We start from the raw sequence: 21,056 nt of genomic DNA on the forward strand, positions 1-21,056 counted from the left end.
TGATGGGTACAGCCCTTTTTTCTTAACCAACATGAAATATATTTTGATCGGTTAAGTTTATTTCTGCAAAGTAGAGTAGTTTGAAAAATAAGCTTGTAGTCGCTAAGCGAGGGGGTGAGAGCCACGTAGCCACGGCCCTGCCCCAGAGGCGGTGGGCACTGCCTGGAGGATTTCACACCTCGAGGTGTGCCCCCTGCTATCTTGAGTCACTAAATTCCTGACGGTAAGCTACCAGAATTAATAAATCAAATCACTTTGGAAAACATAAAGTTTGTAAAGTAACAGATCCCAACTTTTCAGAACATCACTGGAGCCACTGGGTGGTGATAGGTAAGAAAAAGGTCCACAGTAACTTAGTGAATAGAAAGTATTCATTTAAGAGGAAAGATGCAGTACCAAAATCCAGGAGCAGAAAACAAATCAAGCTTTCCATGGAAAAAGAAGAGACATTTACACAGTTCCACTTTCAGAGGGGATATGAACAAATAGCAGAAAGCGTTTCACCCCCAAGAGCCCACAGCGGAGCCCCACCCAACCTAAAGTTAGCCCTCCAAGGGGGTAACCCTGTGACAATATAAGGGTGCAAAATATTGCTCTCTGGCATATTCTGAAAATAATATAAAAATAATTTCTATAGTACAGTTTAAACTTGGCTTGTAAAATATCAACATAACACAGCATAAAATCTACAAACAGAATACACTTAAAAACGCCTTCCTTTCACAATATATTATTTTTTAAAAAGTCATATACCCAGGTAACGCAGTTGCAGGAAGTGTGAAGCAAATGACTGAAATAACCTCCACTGGGGTTTAGAAGTATCTGGGATCCTTCTGGAAATGTGCTGTCACTTAAGAGACATCTGACCTTTCCAGAAAGGGAAGTTTGGCCAGGCCAGACCGGCTGGGGAAGGCGGCCCACAGGTGAGGCAGCTGCTCAGACCGTGTCCAGGACCTGTGCCTAGGTGGGGCTCATGGCCTTTCTAGAATCGGGACTGGCCGTCTTCCTTTTCTCTAGCACCCCCAATCCACTTCCTTTCCCCCCCACTCCACAAAGGGCCCCCAAGTCACAGAAGGGCATTAGAGGACCTCTTGACCCACATGTGAGAAACACAGCAGTTTCTAATAGTTCCCATCCAGCCTGATGAACTCATTTCGCCTGAGAGATGTCTGGCCTGGGACCAGGGCTAAAGAGCTCTTGTGAACACTGGGGCGGGGGTGGGTAGCTGGACCAGCACATTTAAGGGAACAGTGGGCTCTCGCAGTTTTTAACACTGTTTAGAGGAAGGATGGATCCAGATCTCTCACAAGAGGAGACGCCTATTTGTAAATGATGTGGACGGAGGGCATCGTACCAGATGGGAGTGACACCTACAGGTGCCCTGCACATGGAGTGGCCGGTGCAGGGGTCTTCCACGTTGTGGGGGGGGGGAGGGGAGGAGCCTGGGGGTGGGGTCTGGGGTTGGATCTCAGGCTCTTATTTATGGCATATATGTCAGATGTGGGTGTGGTGGTGGTGACTCTGAAATCCAAGGAGCTAGAACAGGTCACTGTTTTTTGATATTACCTACAAATTACACTGCCTGGCTTTAAAGGTTTTCCTTTTTCCTCTGGTACTACAAATGTACCATTTTTATTCTCAGTTTGCCTTTTTTTTTTTTCCTTTTTTTTTTAACCTGGCAGAGAGCATGAGAAAGATAAAATATTTGCACAGCCAGTTTTGGAAATTTCTGGTTGGCTGTTTTCATGTTAAAAAAATTAAAAAACAAACACGAGATTACTTTCTGCCTCCTTGACTTCTTGTGCGTATGTATTTGGCTTCTGAATGCACAGGGGAGCATTTTCCAGGCTGGCTGTTCCACCTTCTGTGAGATGCAGGGCAGGAACTGGCGTCTACACGTGAAGCAATATTTATTTCCTGTGACCTCGCAGCTTTGGATGGCAAAGCAGTTGGTCAGTATGACGTGAAGAATCAGTCCAAAAAGCTGCCACAAACCCTCTTGATGAGAGAATTTTTAAAAACTACTTTTTTTTTAACAAAAGAAACCCGAGTAATATGAAGGACATGAATGTTAGTAATTACCACACACTGAAAGTATTGTTTAGCACGAAAAGTAAAACTTTCGAAAAATTTAAGATCCTATTTAATAAATAATTTTAAGGAACCACTTATGTAAACCTTGAATAAATTACTGAAAACTCCACGTGCTGTGGATAATTAAAAACAAAAAGGAATTACTCACAGGAGATACTCAAATTAGTTTATTATATCAATAATTCTTCAAACAAGTAAAAAAAATCCCCTTCCGTATTTTTTTTTTTTTCTTTTTCTGCTCTTTATCTCGGGGGAAAGCATCCTTTCTGGAGAAGGAGAAGCTGGCGCCAATGAAGAGATGGTCTACCTCCTGTGTTTTCTGAAGATACACCCACAGCGAAGCTGGGTGCTTTCTCCTCTCTTTCTTGGGATTATTAGAGGCTATTCTAAGGCTCTCACAGGTTTTAAAGGATTCTTTTGCTAGTGAGGATTTTACCCATCGTATCTGTATTTCTTGGAAACGAGATCTTTCCTTAGTGAGGCAGGTTTAACGCCTCAGTGTCCTTGGCCAAGAATGGTATTCTCCAGAGGTAATCTTGGAAGGAAGACGCTGCATATTGCTGCTCAGAACAGGGTAGCTAAGGACACATTATTTTTTCCTCAAGAAATGTAAGGAGGCACCAAAATAGGGACCGCTCAGGGATGGGGCTGCCCCTCATGTGTTCTGGAGCCACAGTCAGGGTTACCCGAACCCTGCAGAGGGTACCCCGATGGGAGCGGTGCCCCTCCACCTAGCTGATCCCAGATAGATGCGGGTGGAGGTGGAGGTGGGGGTGGGGTTGGGCTTCCTTCCCGGTGGCCCTCAGCCCCTTCCCTCTGGAAAGAGGCGCAGGCCGGGTTTCAGGGCAGCCTAGAGGGGGCTTACACAGTGACCGCAGGGTCAAGTTCTCGCCTCTCTGCTGGGGCACCGATGGTCGCTTCCTAGGGGCCACTCTGGTGACTGAGCATTGTGGAAGTGTCTTCGAAGGAGAAATGTGAGCAGGCTGTCATCTTTGCTCATATATGGTCAACTCCAAATTGTGAGTTCGGAACCTTTCCTTTGGGCCCCAAGGTGTCTTTGGAAAGCTCCTGTCACCTGAGCTGCCCGGCACCGGGAGCGATCGCTACACCTCACCGCGCCCTGCGAGGTAGGTTGTCCGGTGCCCATCCTACAGACGCCCGCGGCTTTTGATGGCAGTGTGAATGTCGCTCGAGCCGGGGACTGTGGGAGGAGGTCTTGCTTATGAGATGGAGCCGTGTATTCCTAAAGGGTCACAGGGACCACCAGGGCGCCAGTGGGGGGCCAACCGCCCTGTCCTCCAGGGGCCCGGGAGGGGCACAGGTGGGAGCCCGAGGCAGAGCCGCCACCGCGGTCCCGGGGCCGCGCGTTTGCTTCGAAACCCTGGGTGGCAACAATCGCACGCAGGTGACCGCTACATGGAAGAGATCAGTCGCCGGGTTAGGGAAAAAAGCCAAAAAAAAAAAAAAAAAAAAAAGGCATGTAAAACACTCCCTTCTAAAAACAAAGGGCTGCAAATTTCTTTATTTCTCTTATTGAAGAACAAAAATACCCTTGCAATGGCTATTGAGTTTCCACAGGTACGAGGCAGATGCTAGCTAGCACACCCACTTCCAACAGTATGACTTGTTTCCTATCCGTCTACTACCTGAGTGGCGTCAGTGTAGGTTCAGGCACCATTAGGAACGTTTGACCAAACACGTACACAGCACGGACAGAGGATCGCCGGCCTCCCGGTGGACCAGGGCGCGGAGGAGACACCAACAGCGTGGAGAGGACAGACCAGCCGGCGGGGCCGCGGCGCGCGCTCAGGGCCGGGCCGCGCGCGCCTCGCGCCGCCGCCGCAGCTCCTCGCGGTAGCAGTACGAGCAGTAGTGCTCGGTCTCTGCGCGTCCGTAGAACGCGCAGTTCTCGCGCTGGCAGCGCCGCTGCGCCGGCCCCGCGCCGGGGCCGCCCCGGCCGCCCTCACCGTTCGATCGCGCGGCCGGCGCGTCGGCGTCGGCAAACTCCAGGCCGTCGCGCGCCGCGCCGAAGCCGTTGGTGTAGGTCTGCGACTTGGGCTCGGCCGCGCCCGCCGCCCCCGCCGCGCCGGGCAGGGTTATTGGGACGGCGCGCGCCAGCGACTCGACCGTGTTGACGGTGCGCAGGGCAGCGGTGCGCGCCGGGCTGTAGCTCTGCGACGACAGCGAGCGGTTCTGCTGCGGGTACGTGGCGCACGGCCGCAGCGCGCCCACGGCCGGGGCGCACGCCTCGTCCCGCGCGCCCGCCGCCTGCACGTGGATGACGCTCTGGCGCCCCGGCGCCGGGGGGCTGCGGCCCGGGACCGGTCCGCTGGCACCCGCGCGTCGCGCGCCGCCGCCGGGGCCCGGGGAGGCCGCGCCGCCCGCCGCTGCCCGCGCCGCCCGCGTGCCCGCCGCCGGCCCGGGGCTCGGGCGCTCCTTGAGCTTGAGCACCAGCTGCGTGGGAGGCCCGGCCGGCGGGCCCGGCGAGGCGCGCTCGGGGCCTGGCGCGCCCTCGGCCTCTGGCCTGCGCGGCGGCCGCTTGGCCGTGGAGGCGGCGGCGGCGGCGGCGGCGTCGCGGCGCCGCTGCTCCTGTTCGGCGCTGAAGCGCTCCTGCGCGCTGGTCAGGTAATAGCCGATCATCTCCTCGTGGAACTGGTGCCGGTGGCTGGTGAGCAGCAGGCCGGCGAATATGAACTTGCGCTCGCCCTGCATGGCGGCGCGCAGGATGTTGAGGCTCAGCTTGACGTCCGTGCTGTACTTCCAGGCGTCGCCGCGGGGCCCGCCGCCCTTGTCGGCCGGCGACGTGCCCGCCGTCTTGTCCGTGGGTGACGGCGTGGTCTTCTCCGAGGGCGACGTGCTGGCCGAGGCGCCCGACTCCTCCTTGCTGCCCTTGCGCGCCTTGGCCTTCTTCTCCTTTCCGCGCTCGGGCGGGTCGCTGTGCTTGCCGTTGGCGGAGTTGGCGCGGCTCATCTTGCCGTGCACCAGGCCGCCCAGGCCGCCCATGTTCTTCTTCAGCTTGATGCCCAGCGTCTTGCTGAAGCTGCCCAGCTTGTTGGCCACAGAGTCCGCGCGGGTCTTGTCCTTGTCCTTGCGCTGCTTCTCCTTCTCCTTGTCCTTGCCATTCTTGCCGTTATTGCTGTTGGAGTTGCTGCACACCGAGTCGCGGTCCGAGTCCAGCGAGTCGGGCAGGGACTGCACGTCCTCCCCCGCCGAGGCCGTCGGGGACTCCGGCTGCGCCAGAGGGGCCTGCAGGGGAGAGGGAGGGCAGGGACGGGAGGAGGTTAGAGATCAGTTGGCCCCACGCGGCCGGTGGAGGCAGACCCCGCCGCCACGGTGTGGCTTCCAGCCTCACTGCCCCAAACCCGAGCTGTGTCCCAGCCTGAGAGTCTCCTGATTCTTGATCTAGACCTGCTGCCTTCACAGCCCTCGTGGGGGCGAGAAAAGAACATCCACAGCCACGTCATGACATACTCCAGGCAGCTGGACTCTGGAGCCAGACTGCCACCCACTGTCACTCATGCCATCAGTAACATGGGGTATCGGGACCTGCCTCAGGGAGCCCTGTGAAGTTTAGATACAGGTAAACGCTGGAGTACAAAGCACTCTGAGCAGTGCCAGTTTGTCCTGGGTACTGTGTGCCGGGCACTGCCCTCCTTGCTTTCCTCATGAAACTTAAAAAATATTCGTTACGAGCCCCACTTTATGGGTAAGTAAATTTATGTCTGGGGAGGACCAATTATTTGTAATTTTTTTTTTTAAACAAATCCCTTTTCCTGGGACTTCACTACTGAGATCACAAAAACATCAGTCAGATACTTAAAGCGAATCCCTCTTAGCATCTGGAGGCAGGGCCAGCATGGGTCCTCCCTGGGGGAGGGGGCCAAGTGGGGCGCCAGCCCCCCTTCTCACAGCCCTCCCCTCCTGGAGGGGAGAAAAAGGGGAGGGGAGAAAAAGGGGAGAGAAGAAAAGGAGGGGGTGCCGAGGAATGGCGCCCTCGGTTCCCTGCCTTTTCCAAGGACCCACGCACAGTTTTATAGTTAATTCCGCTCCGTGGCAGTACATCGTGTTCCGATCTCGGCAAGAGAAAGTTTTGTGTTGTGAGTTGCCTACGGTTTGTTTTCTGAGTGGGCGTGTTTATTCCTGTCGCTCTGGAGAAAGTAAGGGGACAAAACCTCCCCTAGCCGGAGCGCGCGCCTACGTCCAGACTCGCAGGCACACGCGCACAGAGGCTACGCGTTGCAGCCGAGCTGGGGCGGCGGGGCGGCGGGGCCGCGGGCAGGGCTGGGGATGCACTTCGCCTGCCCGCCCCGGGCCGAGTGCGCCTGCCGTCCGTCCCGGCGCGCGCCAGGCTCACCCGGGTCTCAGAGGGGATCCGGATCCACGTCACATTCATGTAGCTGTGCAGAAGGTTCAGTTTGGCTTCTAGCGACAGGATCAGGCTATCGAGAGAGGAACATCTAGTGAGATGCGCCCCAGCTCACCCTCGCGCACCCCGCCTGCGCAGCCAGCCAGCCCCGAGGAGCAGGGGCGCCGTGCCCAGCCCTTCCCTGGGAAGCCCGGAGACAGACCGCCCCGTAGGGCGCCAGGGGAGGGGACACAGGGTAGGGTCTTACTGGGCCAGCCGGGCGTTATCATTGTCGTCTTTCCCCCACTCCCAGTCCTTCCCGGGGTCCACCGCAAAGTGCAGAGGCAACAGCTTGTGCTCTGAATCCGTCAGGGGGATCACGGCTGGAACGCAAAAGAGAGAGACCCGTGCCAGGTGGACGGGAGGCTCGAAGTCCCCGTGACTCCCAGGGAAGACAGGAAAAGGCCACCGAGACCAGGTGTCTCCATGATTGAGGAAACCGAGTGGAGTTGTACACAGGACCTCTACGCCAGGAGGGGTGTTAAGGCCGGAGGTTTCAAACGTACCACGGACAGTTTAAAAAGTTTCCTCTTTATTGTGGACGCTGAAGAGCATTTGGAGACCTGGGCTTGACCTGGGTCAAAAGGCAGGTGCCGTCCTTGGGCAGCAGACAAAAAACAGCTATTACTGCTTCTGTGGTTTCTAAAGAAGGACCCAGGCCAGACAGCGCACTGAGCAAGGTCACCTGGGAGGGGGCTTGGGGCCAGGCCCGCCCATCTCCTCCCAGAGAAGGGGAGCGAGGGCTGCCTGCCCATCTGCTCTGTGTTGCTGCGGGACCCACGGACCCTGTAGCCCTTGCCACAGGGAGCTCGCATCCTGTACTGGGGACAGGATGACAGGTGACATACAGCTCAGGCTGTCAGGTGGTGATAGCGCCCTGAGGGTGAACAGCAGGCTGAGGGAGCTTTGGCTGAGGGAGCTTTGGCAAGCTTTTCTAGGACTGACCAGTGAGCTTTCTGAGGAGGGAACGTGTAGGTGGACAAGGCAGTGAGGAGAGACGGGCTCCTCACTGCACCCAGGGATGGATTCCTCAAAACACACCCCTGCCCTGGGGGAACCTGGGCCCTCCTCAGAAAGGCTGGGCTGGAGGCTGCTGTTTACAGGTTTGTCTGGGATCTGCTGGGAGCTTCTGGGCCTGGTGAGATCAGCTCCCTAGTGACGGGCTTACTCTTGTTGTCAGGGGGAGAGAATGGGAGCCATCCCATTTCCGCCCTCTGGGCAGCAGCCTTGCGTGGGGACTGCACTAAGCTCCCCTGCAGGCCTCACCTGAGCAGCAGGCCCCAGCAGAGTAGCACAGCCTGGGGCTCCGCCAGGCCAGCTGCTATGTTTACTGGAGCTGGGCTCCATGCCAGTGGTTGGTGGAGAGAGCACTGGGTGCTGCCCTGAGTGCTGCCTGGGGAACCAGGCTGCCCAAACGCTGGGGCTGGTACATGTGGGTGCAGGACCTGGTGCACCTTCAGGTGTGACACTCAGACTCTGCTGCGGCCTCCACAGGGAGGTCTCGCCTCCGCTGTCCCACCGGCTTAGGAGGCAGGTGTGGTCGGGCCCCTTTCTAGAGGGGGAAGTGGGCTAGGAGCTGAAAGTTCATGGATGGGGGCCTCCCTATTTCAGGCTTATCCTTGCCTATTCAGGCCCTGGAGCACCTCTCTCCTGCTCCTATGCTGGCGGCCAGATGTTGCCTGTGCCTGATTGAACACATGGGGCCTCCCACACGCTGCTTCCCTTTGGCACCAAGAGCCCCATCTTTGGGGACACTGAGCCCCCAGGCACCACTCCAGGTTTACCCTACCTTCTCCTTACTCCCCCCGCCCCCCGCCATGCTGGTCATGAATCTGGTGTCACTTCCCCAAGATTCATGACAAGGGAGTCATGGCAAAAACAGAAAAGACAAATCAATAAACAATAAATACATAAAATCTACGATTGAATACCGTTAATAATTGATTTTCTGGTAAGAAATCAGAAACATTGACTCAGTGCTGCCCTCCAGTTGCTAAAGACACACAAATAATCCTCTTCCTCCACCCCAGCCCCTAACCCCTCATAAAAGGGAAACCCAGCTTTGCTCCAGATTTTCCTTTTCATCTCGATGTGGCTGGGTGGCACTGTGCTCTGGTTTGGGAGGTCAGGGGCCGCTTGGTCTGCCTAGGCCACAGACTGCTCAGTCCTGCCTTGATGTGGCTGTGACACAGAGGCTGCCCCTCCCTGGGCTGAGCTGCAGGGTAGTCACACCCAGGGAGGGCTGCAGGATAGCTCAGGACCAGCCTCCCTTGGCCCATACCCAGGAGCTAGTCCCATAGTTCCAAGGGTCACCACGACAACAGAGAGAGGGTTGTCCCGGCTTCCCACCCAGGGGTGGGGGCAGGGGGTAGAGGCTTCCTCTGTAGACAGGGCAGCATGGCTCCCTGCAGGGCTTGGTAAAGGCACCCACTCCAGGCGCCATGCAGATGGCCATGCAGATGGCCAAACCAGTGTCCAGGAAACGGGCCCAAGGACTCTTTTAAATAAGCATCCTCTTTGGGTCTTAAAATCAAGCAAATCTGGGAAACATTGTTCTAGAATAATAACCTGTTAGGAGCAGTTTCTGTGGGTGCAGCGTGGGCGATTTTGGGTCTGGCTGTCCACCTTCCCAGGGGAGAGGTGCCTTGAGGGCGCCTGCCCAGGCCCCCACCCTAGCATTAGGAAAGAGCACATGCTTACTCGCACCCATGGGGGAAGCCCTGGGCAATGTGGTTGTGGGGTGGGTGCGCCTTCTCCCCTTCACGCCTTCCTGCCGTGACGCCTTCTGATGATGGCGGCCCTACAATATATCAGGAATGGGCTCCTGACTCCCCACTTGGAGGGGACCTGCCTGCCCATCAGGAACACCTGTTTTAGACTTTATCTGCAGGAGAACCAAACTATCACGTGAAGCCACTGTGATTTTGGTTTATTTGTTTCAGATAAACCAGCTAAAGTAGTACAGCTGTACAGCCCCCCTCAGCCTCCCTACCAAAGGGCTCCTGGAAATTCCTACACTCAGTAGCTGGGCTGGAATGGACTTCCTGGACTCCCCACCCTGACACACAAAGCAGAAGGTTGGAATCACCTGAAGGTGCTAGAGTTTGACCACCCAGCAGGCTCCTCCTGGCAGCCTCTCAGCCTGGATGTCAGAAGGCGTCTTCTGTGCGGAGGGCACAGCTGTGGCCCGCTGGTCAGGGCTGGGGCTGCAGGGCCCAGGAGCCCCACCTGTATCTGTACAGCCTAGGGCGGCCTCGAAAACAGGCCTTCTGTGAGCCTCAGGTACTTCCGTTGCCTCTGCCTCTCACTTTACACACTTTTCCCTGTTGGAAACCTGGCCTCACCCAGTGAGAGGGGGAGTGATGCGGTGACTTGCCTTCTGGTGGCAAATGTCAGGAACAGCAAATACTTTTCAAAATAAACCTGCAACCTTTTTTTTTTTTTTCCCTTTGAAAAAACTCTCTTCTATCTTTTAACCTGGAAACATATAGGCATCATCTCAAACTAGCCTGGACAAAGGATAACCGAAGCAGCAACCAATTTTCGGTACTTATTTTCCAAAAAAGAGTGGAGACCTCTGGTTTCTGTTTGGGATGTAAAAAGCCAAAGGAGCAATGTCCCACCAGTATAATAACAACAAGCTAGACAAACTGCAGATGCACAACTTTCCTTTAACCCGTCTGAGAGCTGAAGTCACAGGCAACTAACTGGCTAGCTACAGGTGGAAAGACAGGTGCCTTTGAGGAGGGATGGACATGAGCTTAATTGGACCCCAATAAGCTGGACCCCACTAAGAAGAATTCAGCTAAAATTGTTAACAAGTTGGTAAAGGAAGGGTGTAGCCTAGTGAAAGAATACAGAACCTTGGGGGCCACAGACATAAGGGAAATTCACAAGAACTTGCAGGCTCCTCTCCATGGGACCTGACCTGGTGCTCACAAAAAGACTGGCCAGAATTCTGAGAAAGTGTCCTTCACGGAACTTTCCCATCTACTAAGGAAGGAACTGCAGAGAGCAGGGCAACACACACTGTTGGTCTTAGGGCACTGGGCCTTTCCAGTCACTCCTTCCCCCCAGATCCCAGGGACACAGCACCCACCTAAGATAGAGGCTTAATCAGAACAACAGAAACATCACCCTTCTGGGCTCTGCCTCCTGCACCCAGGCTAACAAGCTGTGAGTAATAGCAATCTACTGCTAGAAAAGGGGCAAGAATATGGAGAGAGGCCCTCACCGAGGTGAGGCTCAGCACAAAGGTATAGCAGACAATGAGAAATACCAGCCCCACCGTAAACACAAGATATAACTAGAAGAATTTGAAGGCTGGATAACCAGGGCAGCATCAGATCCTGAGTAGGCTGATCCAAACTCCATGCAGCAAAAGGGAAGGAATCAAAACGATATACCTTAGTCTTTATTGCTCTACTCAAGATGGCTAGCTTTCAACAAAACATTTTTGGCATAATAAAAGACAGGAGAAAACCAACACATTGACAAGAGAAAAGACAGGTGACAGAACAAGACAGATATGACACAGGTATCGAAACTATAGGATGTGATTTAAAATAACTGATTAGGGACTTCCCTGGTGGTCCAGTGGTTAAGACTTTGCCTTCCAGTGAAGGGGGTGTGGGTTTGATCCCTGGTCAGGGAGCTAAGATCCCACATGCCTTGTGGCCAAAAAACCAAAACATAAAATAGAAGCAATATTGTAACAAATTTAATAAAGATTAAAAAAAATAAAACAACTGATTAATAAGTTGAAGACTCTAATAGAAAAAGTAGATACCATGCAGAATTTGATGGTTATTTTCAGCAGAGAGTAAGAAAGAGTCAAATCGAAAAGCTAGAAATAAACACAATAATAGAAGTAAAGAATGACTTTGAGGGGCTGATCAGTAGACTTTACACACCTGAGGAAAGAATCTGTGAACAGTAAGATAGGTCAATAGACATTAATCAGATTGAAACAGAAAGAGAAAAAAGGGGGGAGGGTTGCAGAACAGAATACCCAAGATCGGCAGGGCAGTATCAGATAGCACCAGATCTGTGTAAGTGTAATCCCAGAAGGAAAAGAGAGACAGAAGAAAACCAGAAGAGATATTTAAATAAATAATGGCTGACATTATTTATCTAAATATTTCCAAAATGAATGACAAACTCTACCATAGATCAAAGAGGCTAAGAAAAAAACAAGCAGGAAAAACAACAGCAACAAATCTGTATACATAGTATATTCAAACTGCTAAAATCCAAAGACAGAGAAAATCTTAAAGGCAACAGGGGAAGAAGACACATTACATACAGAGAAACAATTCTAAGGATCACAGCAGACCTCTCATGATAAAACAGGTAAGACAGAAGACAATGGAGTTATATCTTTAAAGTGCTGGATGAAAAAACCCTGCTAATCCAGAATTCTATACATAGCAAAAATATCTATGAAGCACGAAGGAGAACTTTCTCAGACAAAAATGAGAAAACTCATCCTCTGTATACCTGCACTAAGAAATGTTAAACGAAATTCTTTAAGGGGAAGAATATGTTCCCAGTAGAAACTTGGATTTACACAAAGAAATGAAAAGTGATGGAAATAGAATAAATGAAAATAAAATTCAGTTTTCTTCCTTTTAATTACTCTAAAAGAGAAGTAAGGCAAAGAGAGCAATAGTGTATTACATGTTTACAGCACATGTAATAGTAAAGAGCTTGATAATAATAGCCCAGAGGATGGGAGGGAGGGGTTGGGAATACATTGTCATGAGATCTGTATACAACGCATGAAGTAGAATGTTACTTGAAAACAGAGTCTCAGTAATTAAAGATGTTCACTGTAAACCCTAGGGAAATCACTAATAATGAAAAATACAGGTATAATAGTAAATCAACAGTGGAGATAAATGGAACCATTAAGAAGCTCAATTAACACCAATGAAAGAAGCGAAAGATCCTTAAAAAACTAAAAATAGAACTATTGGGTTGGCCAAAACGTTCGTTTGGGTTTTTCCATAAGATGTTTGGAAAAACCCAAACGAACGTTTTGGCCAACCCAATACCATATGATCCAGCAATCCCACTCCTGGGTATATATCCGGAGAAAACCATAATTCAAAAAGATACATGCATCTCAATGTTCATAGCAGCACTGTTTGCAATAGCCAAGACATAGAAACAACCAAAATGTCTATCAACAGAAAAATGGATAAAGAAGATGTGGTACATATATACAATGGAATATTAGCCATAAAAAAGAACTAAATAATGCCATTTGCAGCAATATGATAGACCTAGAGATTGTCATACTGAGTGAAGTAAGTCAGAGAAAGACAAATACCATATGATACCACTTATATGTGAAATCTAAAAAAAGGGTACAAATGAACTTATGTACAAAACAGAAATAGAGTTACAGATGTAGAAAACAAATCTTTGGTTATCAGGGGGTAAGGGCAGGGGAGGGATAAATTGGGAGATTGGGATTGACATATACATACTACTATATATAAAATAGAAAACTAATAAGGACCTACTGTACAGCATAGGGAACTCTACTCAATACTCTGTAATGGCTTATATGGGAAAAGAATCTAAAAAAGAGTGGATATATGTATATGTATAACTGATTCACTTTGCTGTACACCTGAACCTAACACAACATTGTAAGTCAACTATACTCCAATAAAAATTAAACAAAAAAGTAAGAAAAAGGAGACAGGGAAAGAGAAAAAAAGAACAAAAAACAGGTGGAACAAATAGAAAAGAGCTACCATTAAATGTAAATAGTTAAAATGTACCAATTAATAAATGACATTGTCAGATTGGATATAAAAGCAAAACTCAAGTATATACTGACTGTAAGAAATCCATTTTAAATATGAAGACATACATAGGTTAAAAGATACTAATAAAAAAAAACTGGAGTGACTCCAGTGCAAGGCCTGTTACCAAAGATATAGATGAACATTACAATTCTCCATGAAGCTATCACAATCCTACATGTGTGCATGGGCTTCAGAGAACATGAAGCAAATACTAACAAAAATGAAAGGAGAAAGACACATTCATGGATGGAGACTGCCACTTTTCCCTTAGGAAACGACAGAACAATTAGAAAATCAGCAAAGATATAGAAAATGAACTATGTCATCAGAGACCTTGAATTAATGGACATTTATGGAACCCAACAACAGCAGAACACTCATTCTTTTCAAGACCCCATGGAATATTCACCAAGGTGGAACATATTCTTAGCCAACCTTCACAGATTTAAAAGAATAGAAATCATAAAAAGTTTGTTCTCAGACCATAACTAAATAAAACTATGTACCCATAACCAAGAAAGATATTTGGAGAATCCTCAACTATTTGCAATTTAAACAGTGTGCTTCTAGATAATCCTATCGGTCCCTAATCCTTGTCCACCGCTGTGATGGTTAATGTTATGTATCAACTTGCCTGGGCTAGGGGATGTCCAGAGAGCTGGGTGTGTCTGGGAGGTGGTCCCGGTAAAGATTAACGTTGGAATTGATAGACTGGGTACAGAGAACTGCCCTCACCAACATGGGCAGGCAGCATCCATGCCATGGAGGGCTCGAATAGCACAAAAGAGCCAAGGAAGGAGGAATTTGCTCTCTTTGAGCTGGGACATTGATCTTCTCATGCCCTCAGGCATCGATGCTACTGGTTCTTGGGCGTTTGGACTCAGACTGAATTACACCACTGGCTTTCCTGGTTCTTAAGCTCGCGGTCGGCAGATGGTAGAACTTGGCCTCCATAATTATGTAAACAAATTCCTATAATATATCTCCTCTTATATATATGTCTATATGTATCCCATAGGTTCTGTTTCTCTGGAGATCCCTAACAGAACCACTAATCTGTTTTCCATCTCTATAATTTTGTCATTTCAAGAATGCTATAGATCTAGAATCATACAGAATACAGTCTTTGGGGATTAGTCTTTTCCCTTCAGCATAATTCCCTTGAGATCCACCCAAGTAATTGCATGAGTCATAGTCATTCATTTTTATTGCTGAGTAGGATTCTGTGGTATAGACAGTATGTTGAACCATGCACCCGGGAAAGACATTTGGGTTGTTTCCAGCTTTTGGATATTACAAATAAAGTGGCTGTAAACATTTGTGTACAGGCTTTTATGGGAACATAACTTTTCATTTTTCTGGGATAAATGCCCAGGATTACAATTGCTAGGTTATATGGTAAGTGAGGTTTACTTTTATAAGAAGCTGCCAAACTGTTTTCCAGAGTGACTGAACCATTTTTACATTCTCACCAGCAATATAGGAGCAATCTGGTTATTCCACATCCTCTCCAGCATTTGGTGTTGTCAATTTTTAAGATTTTAGTCATTCTGATAGGTGTGTAGTGACGTCTTACAGTGGTTCTAATGTTGACCATCTTTTCATGTGCTTATTTGCCATCTGTATATCCTCTTTGGTAAAATGTCTGTTCATGTCTTTTCCCATTTTTTATTTGGATGGTTTGGAGATTTTTTTTTGCTATTGAGTTTTGAGGGTTCTTTGTATATTTTAGATGTAAGTCCTTTGTTGATATGTGGTTTTCAAATATTTTCTCCCAGTCTACAACTTGTCTTTCCTTCTTTCTTCCTTCCCTCCCTTCCTCTCCCCCCTCTCTTTTTCTCTTTCTCTCTTTGCAGAGCAGAGGTCCAAGTTATTAATTTCATCTTTTTTTGATCATTCCAATCCCAAAAGACTGCATTCTCTGTATGATTCCAGTTATGCAGCATGCTGGAAATGACAAAATTCTAGAGATGAAGAACAGATTGGTGGTTCTATTAGTCAGGGATCTCCAGAGACACAGAACAAACAGGACACATATATAAGAACTCCTGGGGCTTCCCTGGTGGCGCAGTGGTTGAGAATCTGCCTGACAATGCAGGGGACACGGGTTCGATCCCTGGTCCGGGAAGAACCCACATGCCATGGAGCAACAAAGCCCGTGTGCCACAACTACTGAGCCTGTGCTCTAGAGCCTGTGAGCCACAACTCCTGAGCCTGCATGCCACAACTACTGAAGCCCGCACGCCTAGAGCCTGTGCTCTGCAACAAGAGAAGCCATCGCAATGAGAAGCCCGCACACCGCAATGAAGAGTAGCCTCCCTGCGCTGCAACTAGAGAAAGCCCGCGCGCAGCAACGAAGACCCAATGCAGCCAAAAATAAATGAATAAAAAAAATAAATTTACATTAAAAAAACCCAACTCTTCACCTACCTCTAGGTCCATAGTTGTGCATTTTACTTTTACTTTATGGTTAATTTTTGAGTTAATTTTTGTATAAATGAGGCTTGGGTTTAAGGTTTTGTTTTTGTTTTTTGCTTATGGATGTCCAATCACTTCATCACCATTTGTTTGAAAAGACTATCCATCCTCTATTGAATTTATTTTGTTTCTCTGTCAAAATCATATTTTGTGGGGTTATTCCTGGGTTCCATATTCTGTTCCATTGATCTCTGTGTCTAACTCTCCGTCAATACCAGGTACTGTGTCACGAGCTCTATATTCATTACTTACAAGTCTTACACCAGCTACAGGATTTTTGCTCCAATTTTACAGAAGAGGAAGTGAAACTCTGGTACATAAGTGACTCCAAGCCAAAGCTGGAGCTGTGATTGAAAAGCAGGTCTGCCTTACTCCACAGTGTGTATTTCGTTTTCCACTACTGTGTCACCCTGCCTTTTTTTGAATTATCTGAAATTAGTAGATCGTGAGCATCTAATCTCGTTCATTCATTCATTTATTCATTCAACATTTAATTGCCTCCCAGGTGTCTTGGTGCTGGAGACACAAAGATGAGAAAGACAGGACATCTGGCTTCAAGACATCCAGGATCTGGCCAGTGAAGAACAGGAGCCTTTGAAAAGTGGTCCTTGTCATCCTCCTCCTCTCCCTGCTCCCACCCCCCACAGTGGCCTTGGCTCTGGCTCACCAGTGCCTGAGAACAACCTCCAGTGGGCCTGACGAGGAGTCCCTGGCTGGGCGAGAACCTTGCATCCTTGTGCCTCTGGGAAAAATCAGACTTGCTTTATGAGGATTTGCTTCATGAGACCTCGAGGTGCAAAGCAATGGCAGCCCTGTCCCCTCCACAAACGCAAGGAAAGTGGTGAGTTCCTGCTCGACGAGCTGCCCATGGCCTCACGCTCCAGACCACCCACTAGGCTCTGATCAGGATGCTTTCTTTCCCACAGACCCTTTCCCCAGAAAGACGTCCCCAGAGACAATTCTCTGAGTGGACTTAGGTTATCAGGAAGCCGGCCATTTCTTCTGGATACATGTCCTCTCATGCATCAGACGCAGCCCTGGGGGATGGTTTTGAGGGGGGCTTCTCGGAGAGCAGAAGCAGGCTGTCGTGCTGGCTGACCAAGAGTTTTCCTCCCCGTGTCCAGGGGGCAGGACAGGTGCCTGGGGCTTTGTTTCCCTTCTCTTCTGCAGGAGGATTGATGAAGGCCGTGTCCTGTTCTGACACCACCCATCAGAAGCCTGCAGGTCCACGGGGAGCCTGGGGCAGCCTGAGGGAAAGACGGCACTTCATATGGAGATGGGGGCTGGGCTGATTCAGGAGTGGGGGAGATGGCGGCTGGGGGTGCTCCTGGGGCCACTCTTTCTGTGGCTTAGACACCCTGGGGAGGCCTGGAGGAGCCTATGTCTGTGCCTCCTGCTCCCTCATCTCTCCAGGCCCCAATTTCCTCATGAAAGACCCTTGGCCAGTTCTTTCCGTGTAGCTGAGCACAGCTGGCATCCCTCTGGAACTGAGTCTCAGGCTCCAGAGCTGATGGTCCTTGGGGTGACACAGGTGTTGGTGGACAACTGGACTCTTGGGCATTTGATCAGCGAGACCCAGCTCTCTGAATTGGCATCCCCCCGCAAGGCCAGGACAGAGCTCATGGCCTTGAAGTTCCACACATGGCTCCTGGTCACATAGGGGCCCTTCGAGATATTCTTGGGTCAAGAACCAACAATGTCAAAGATGACACCCCTTGTCTGGTCCCTAGGCCCTAGGGTGCAGGGTCTGAGCTAAGACTTTGGACGCCCCGAGAGACTCTTCCTCTTCTCCAACAGTGAGGGGCCTTTGCACGTGTGGCCCAGGCCTCCAGGGGCCATGCTCGAGGCTACAGCAGGAGCAGCAAAGGAACGGGGCGAGCAGTCCAGCAAGGCTGCCTGCAGACCACGCGGGGAGGCAAGTTGGCTCTGCACGCCCACGCCGAGTGTCTCTTTTAGTGGCAAACTGCAAGCCTAGAAAGTGGCTTAAGAGGAAGGAGGCTGATTGCAAAGACAGTGCAGGGAATTTGCATTTTTTAGGCACTTTCTGGTTTCTACAAGCCTTCTTGCTACCATGAGTTCATCTGATTCTTATAATGTCCAGTAACAGGTGGGTTGGTACGTAATTCCTCCCATTATTGTATTCAGACAGGTCCACAGATGGGCCAGTTTGATTAGAATACGATGAAGAAGTGATTTTTAAGTAAAAATTTTAGATAGCTATATTAACAAAATTATATTATAAAATCCATTTAAATGGAATATTTAATAATATTCATAGCCTGTTAACACCAATTTCTACTTAATAGGAGATAGGTGCTGTTTATTATAAATCAATCCTGTAAGAAAAAGCACAGTTTGTCGTCAAATAGACTGGAAATGAAATGTCACATTATATGTGGTTCGGGAAATCATAAAATATAGATTGGCATTTAATTTAACTATGAGCTGTGCATAAAATACAGATTGAAGACAGAGTTCATGTCCTGTAGTGTGGGGTTATTCTGTTTGGCTCCACAAAATTCCCAAATTGCTCAGTTCTGTAAACGTGGGGTGTTGTTTCTAAGTGGCAAGAGATAAAGTTTCAGGCTGCTCTTGGCAAAAACTTTTTTTTTTTTTTCAGATATCATATTTTGGGTGTGTTGAGTCTGTTTCCAGTAAATAAACTACAAACTCTGGTGTGATCATCCGTGGATGTCGGTCTCAGCCTTCAGAGCTGACTGACAGCTGCGTGGGCATCACTGTCCAAGCCCCTTGTTCACATCAGCATCCCCTCCTCCGTCTGTGACCAGTTGGCTCTTTAAAGGCTGCAGAACACGGCTCTCTGGGTCACCTGAGCGGGAACCCCTAGGGAAGGCACAGGGACACCGTGAGGGCACCTTGACCCCCATGTGGCCCCTGGATGTGCCCCAGAGGCTCTCAGGCTGTTTGCATTTAGGAGGAAAAGCTATTGAAATCATTACCTTATATATATAAAAAATATATATATATATTTATAAAGAATAGAAACAGATGGTACTAACATCTCCCAGGAAGCGAGGCACCCCTCCCCCACCTTCTCCCATCCTGAAGGTCCCTAAGTCACCAGGTGTGAGTTGCCGTTATATCCCAAGCAAACTTTGGCTTGGGTGCCACTTCCCGGACCTTGTCTCTGGGAGATGCCTGTTCCCTGATTATCACCCTCTTTGGCCAAGTCTCCTTTATGGAAGTCGCACCATCCACCCTACTAACCTGCCCTAGTGACCCTTCACCAGCTGTGACCATTCCCTGGGGATGGTCCTCCTTCCTCAGTGTCCTCCTCTGTCAAGTGGGCACAGAACATGCAGAGGGTCAAGTGTTGCCCTTGGAAAGGACCTAGACCAGGCCTGCACGCAGGAAGTGCCTGCAGGTACTGGCGTGACTGTGGGGTGCAGACTCAGCCCAGGTCTGAGTTTTGCAGCGCCATCTGAGGACGTGGCACAGGGAGGCCACGGGCAGCATGCTGTGGGCATGGGAGGATCCTTCCTGCAAGCTGCAGAACTAGGGTCCAGGTGTCCTGGGGGCAAAGGACTAACATCCTCCCCGTGGAGAAAGCAGGGGACCATCAATCATCTCTGGAAGTTACCACGAAAGTACGGGTAACTCTTATTTACAAAAAGTCCCAAAAGGCACTGGCAAAGCCTTGCCCACTCAGCTTGCCCACACCTGACCAATCCCTCCAGCCCAAGCCTGCCCACTGCAAGCAAGCCCTGCCTTCTCCCCACGGGCACCCCAGCCTGCAGGACACAGCGGAGTTCTTCCTAGAAGCTGGCCAACCTCAGCAGCGGTGGGTGACGGGCGGCGAGGGAGGCAGAAAGAGCTGTAAGGGAGCAGTGGGTTCTTTCGCAACATAGTTTCAACACAGGGAAGGACGAGAGGTTTAAAGGACACCTTATGGAATTTTTAAGCCGCCAGGAGCTTGGACACATTCAGGTGAGACGCACTGGGCCAAGCAGAAGGAAGGGAGTGGTGGGAAGAAGGCAGTCCCATGTCACATCCTACAACACATTTTGTCTCGTTCTGAGGCTCCCAGAACATCGTTTCTCAGATGCAAGAACAAGACAGCTGCTCTCTCTGGGCCTGTGATGACTGTACCTGTCAGCCTCCATCCCAGGGTGCTGGGAGGTCCAGGGTGGGGGGGCACCCTCCACAAGGTGTCCTTTGCTTGGGGCAGGGTGACGGCTCTGCTCGGCAGTGGGGGACCAGCAGGTGCCCTGGGCCTTGATGCTCTGTGTCCCACACCCCTGCCTCCTCCCCAGGTTCCAAGACCACAGGCCTGGTGGCTCGGTCCTGAGCCTGGGCCCAGCTGTGGTCTGAGAGTCTCTTATCTTGGCTTCAGAGAATGATGCCCGGTTCCATCCTAGAAACTGGTGTTACTGTACTTTCTTAGTCCCTCTCCTAGCCGAGCTGAGGGCACAGGCTGGGACTCTGTTTTCTTGTCTGCTGCACTGAAGGAGGGCTGCAGGCAAGAGAACCGATGGGGCCAGCAGGTGCATGACAAAGAGCCCCACCGCCCCCCGGCCCTCCTTCCTAAGGCCTCCAGTCTGAGGACACCAGTCCCTGAGTTTGGGGCACCTGGTAGCGGAGCTTGTTATGGCCACTTATGAGCTGTGTCTGGGGCCCAGCTCACCTGGTGAGACTCAGCTCTGCTCAGACCCATGCCTGAGGCCTGGCTGACCCCGGGAAGGAAGGAATTCAACTCCAAGCTCTTACCATGCCAGGTGTGGGCCGTCCGGTCCTGTCACTGTCACAAGTGTGCTGTCACAGTGAATACTTGTTGAATGAACCTCCCCGTGGCTCAGGCCCGTGTGGGTGTACACAAGAGAGCTGGAGCCCGCCCACAGCCTGTCCCCTGGACCACGGGCCAGCTGCTCATCCCCAGACCCAGACCTTGCTCTCAGATCAGCTGGCACCCACAGCAGGTTTTGGGGGCTCTCGACCATGCATACAGTGGTCCTGCTGTTCTGCTGGGCCTCCCAGTGGGACCACCCCCTCCCCTGGAGAGGAGTTGTGAGACTAGCCACGTTCCAAACATCTGCTGGGACCTGGATCTACAGAGCTTGCAGAATATTACTTTGTAAAAAATCCACCACCAGCTACGACAAGTCCCAGGACCCCCACGCATGAGCTGCTGAGGGGTGGGGAGCTCACACACACTGACTAGGCCCCTGATGGATCTGAACGCAGCATCCGCTGGTCAAGAAGGTGACAATGATGAACTGAACCAGAAATAATGAGAAATA

At 50.4% G+C, this 21,056-nt stretch overlaps 1 protein-coding gene across 1 annotated transcript in view; it reads right to left on the reverse strand.

Annotated features, from left to right (window-relative positions):
- Window positions 1–3,900: 3,900 nt before the first annotated feature.
- The window catches only part of OTUD7A (OTU deubiquitinase 7A), a gene marked incomplete at its 3' end in the record, with an annotated part of 187,371 nt that continues 170,215 nt past the window's right edge, over window positions 3,901–21,056 (reverse strand). Inside the window, exons 11-13 of the mRNA XM_082617045.1 lie at window positions 6,708–6,822; window positions 6,449–6,533; window positions 3,901–5,340 (exon numbers count right to left, since the gene is read on the reverse strand). Of these exons, the coding sequence (XP_082473171.1) occupies window positions 3,901–5,340; window positions 6,449–6,533; window positions 6,708–6,822 (1,640 nt within the window). The remainder of the gene's footprint in view (window positions 5,341–6,448; window positions 6,534–6,707; window positions 6,823–21,056) is intronic.

This window comes from Mesoplodon mirus, assembly GCF_964341445.2.
Source record: "Mesoplodon mirus genome assembly, chromosome: 4".
NCBI lineage: Eukaryota > Metazoa > Chordata > Mammalia > Artiodactyla > Ziphiidae > Mesoplodon > Mesoplodon mirus.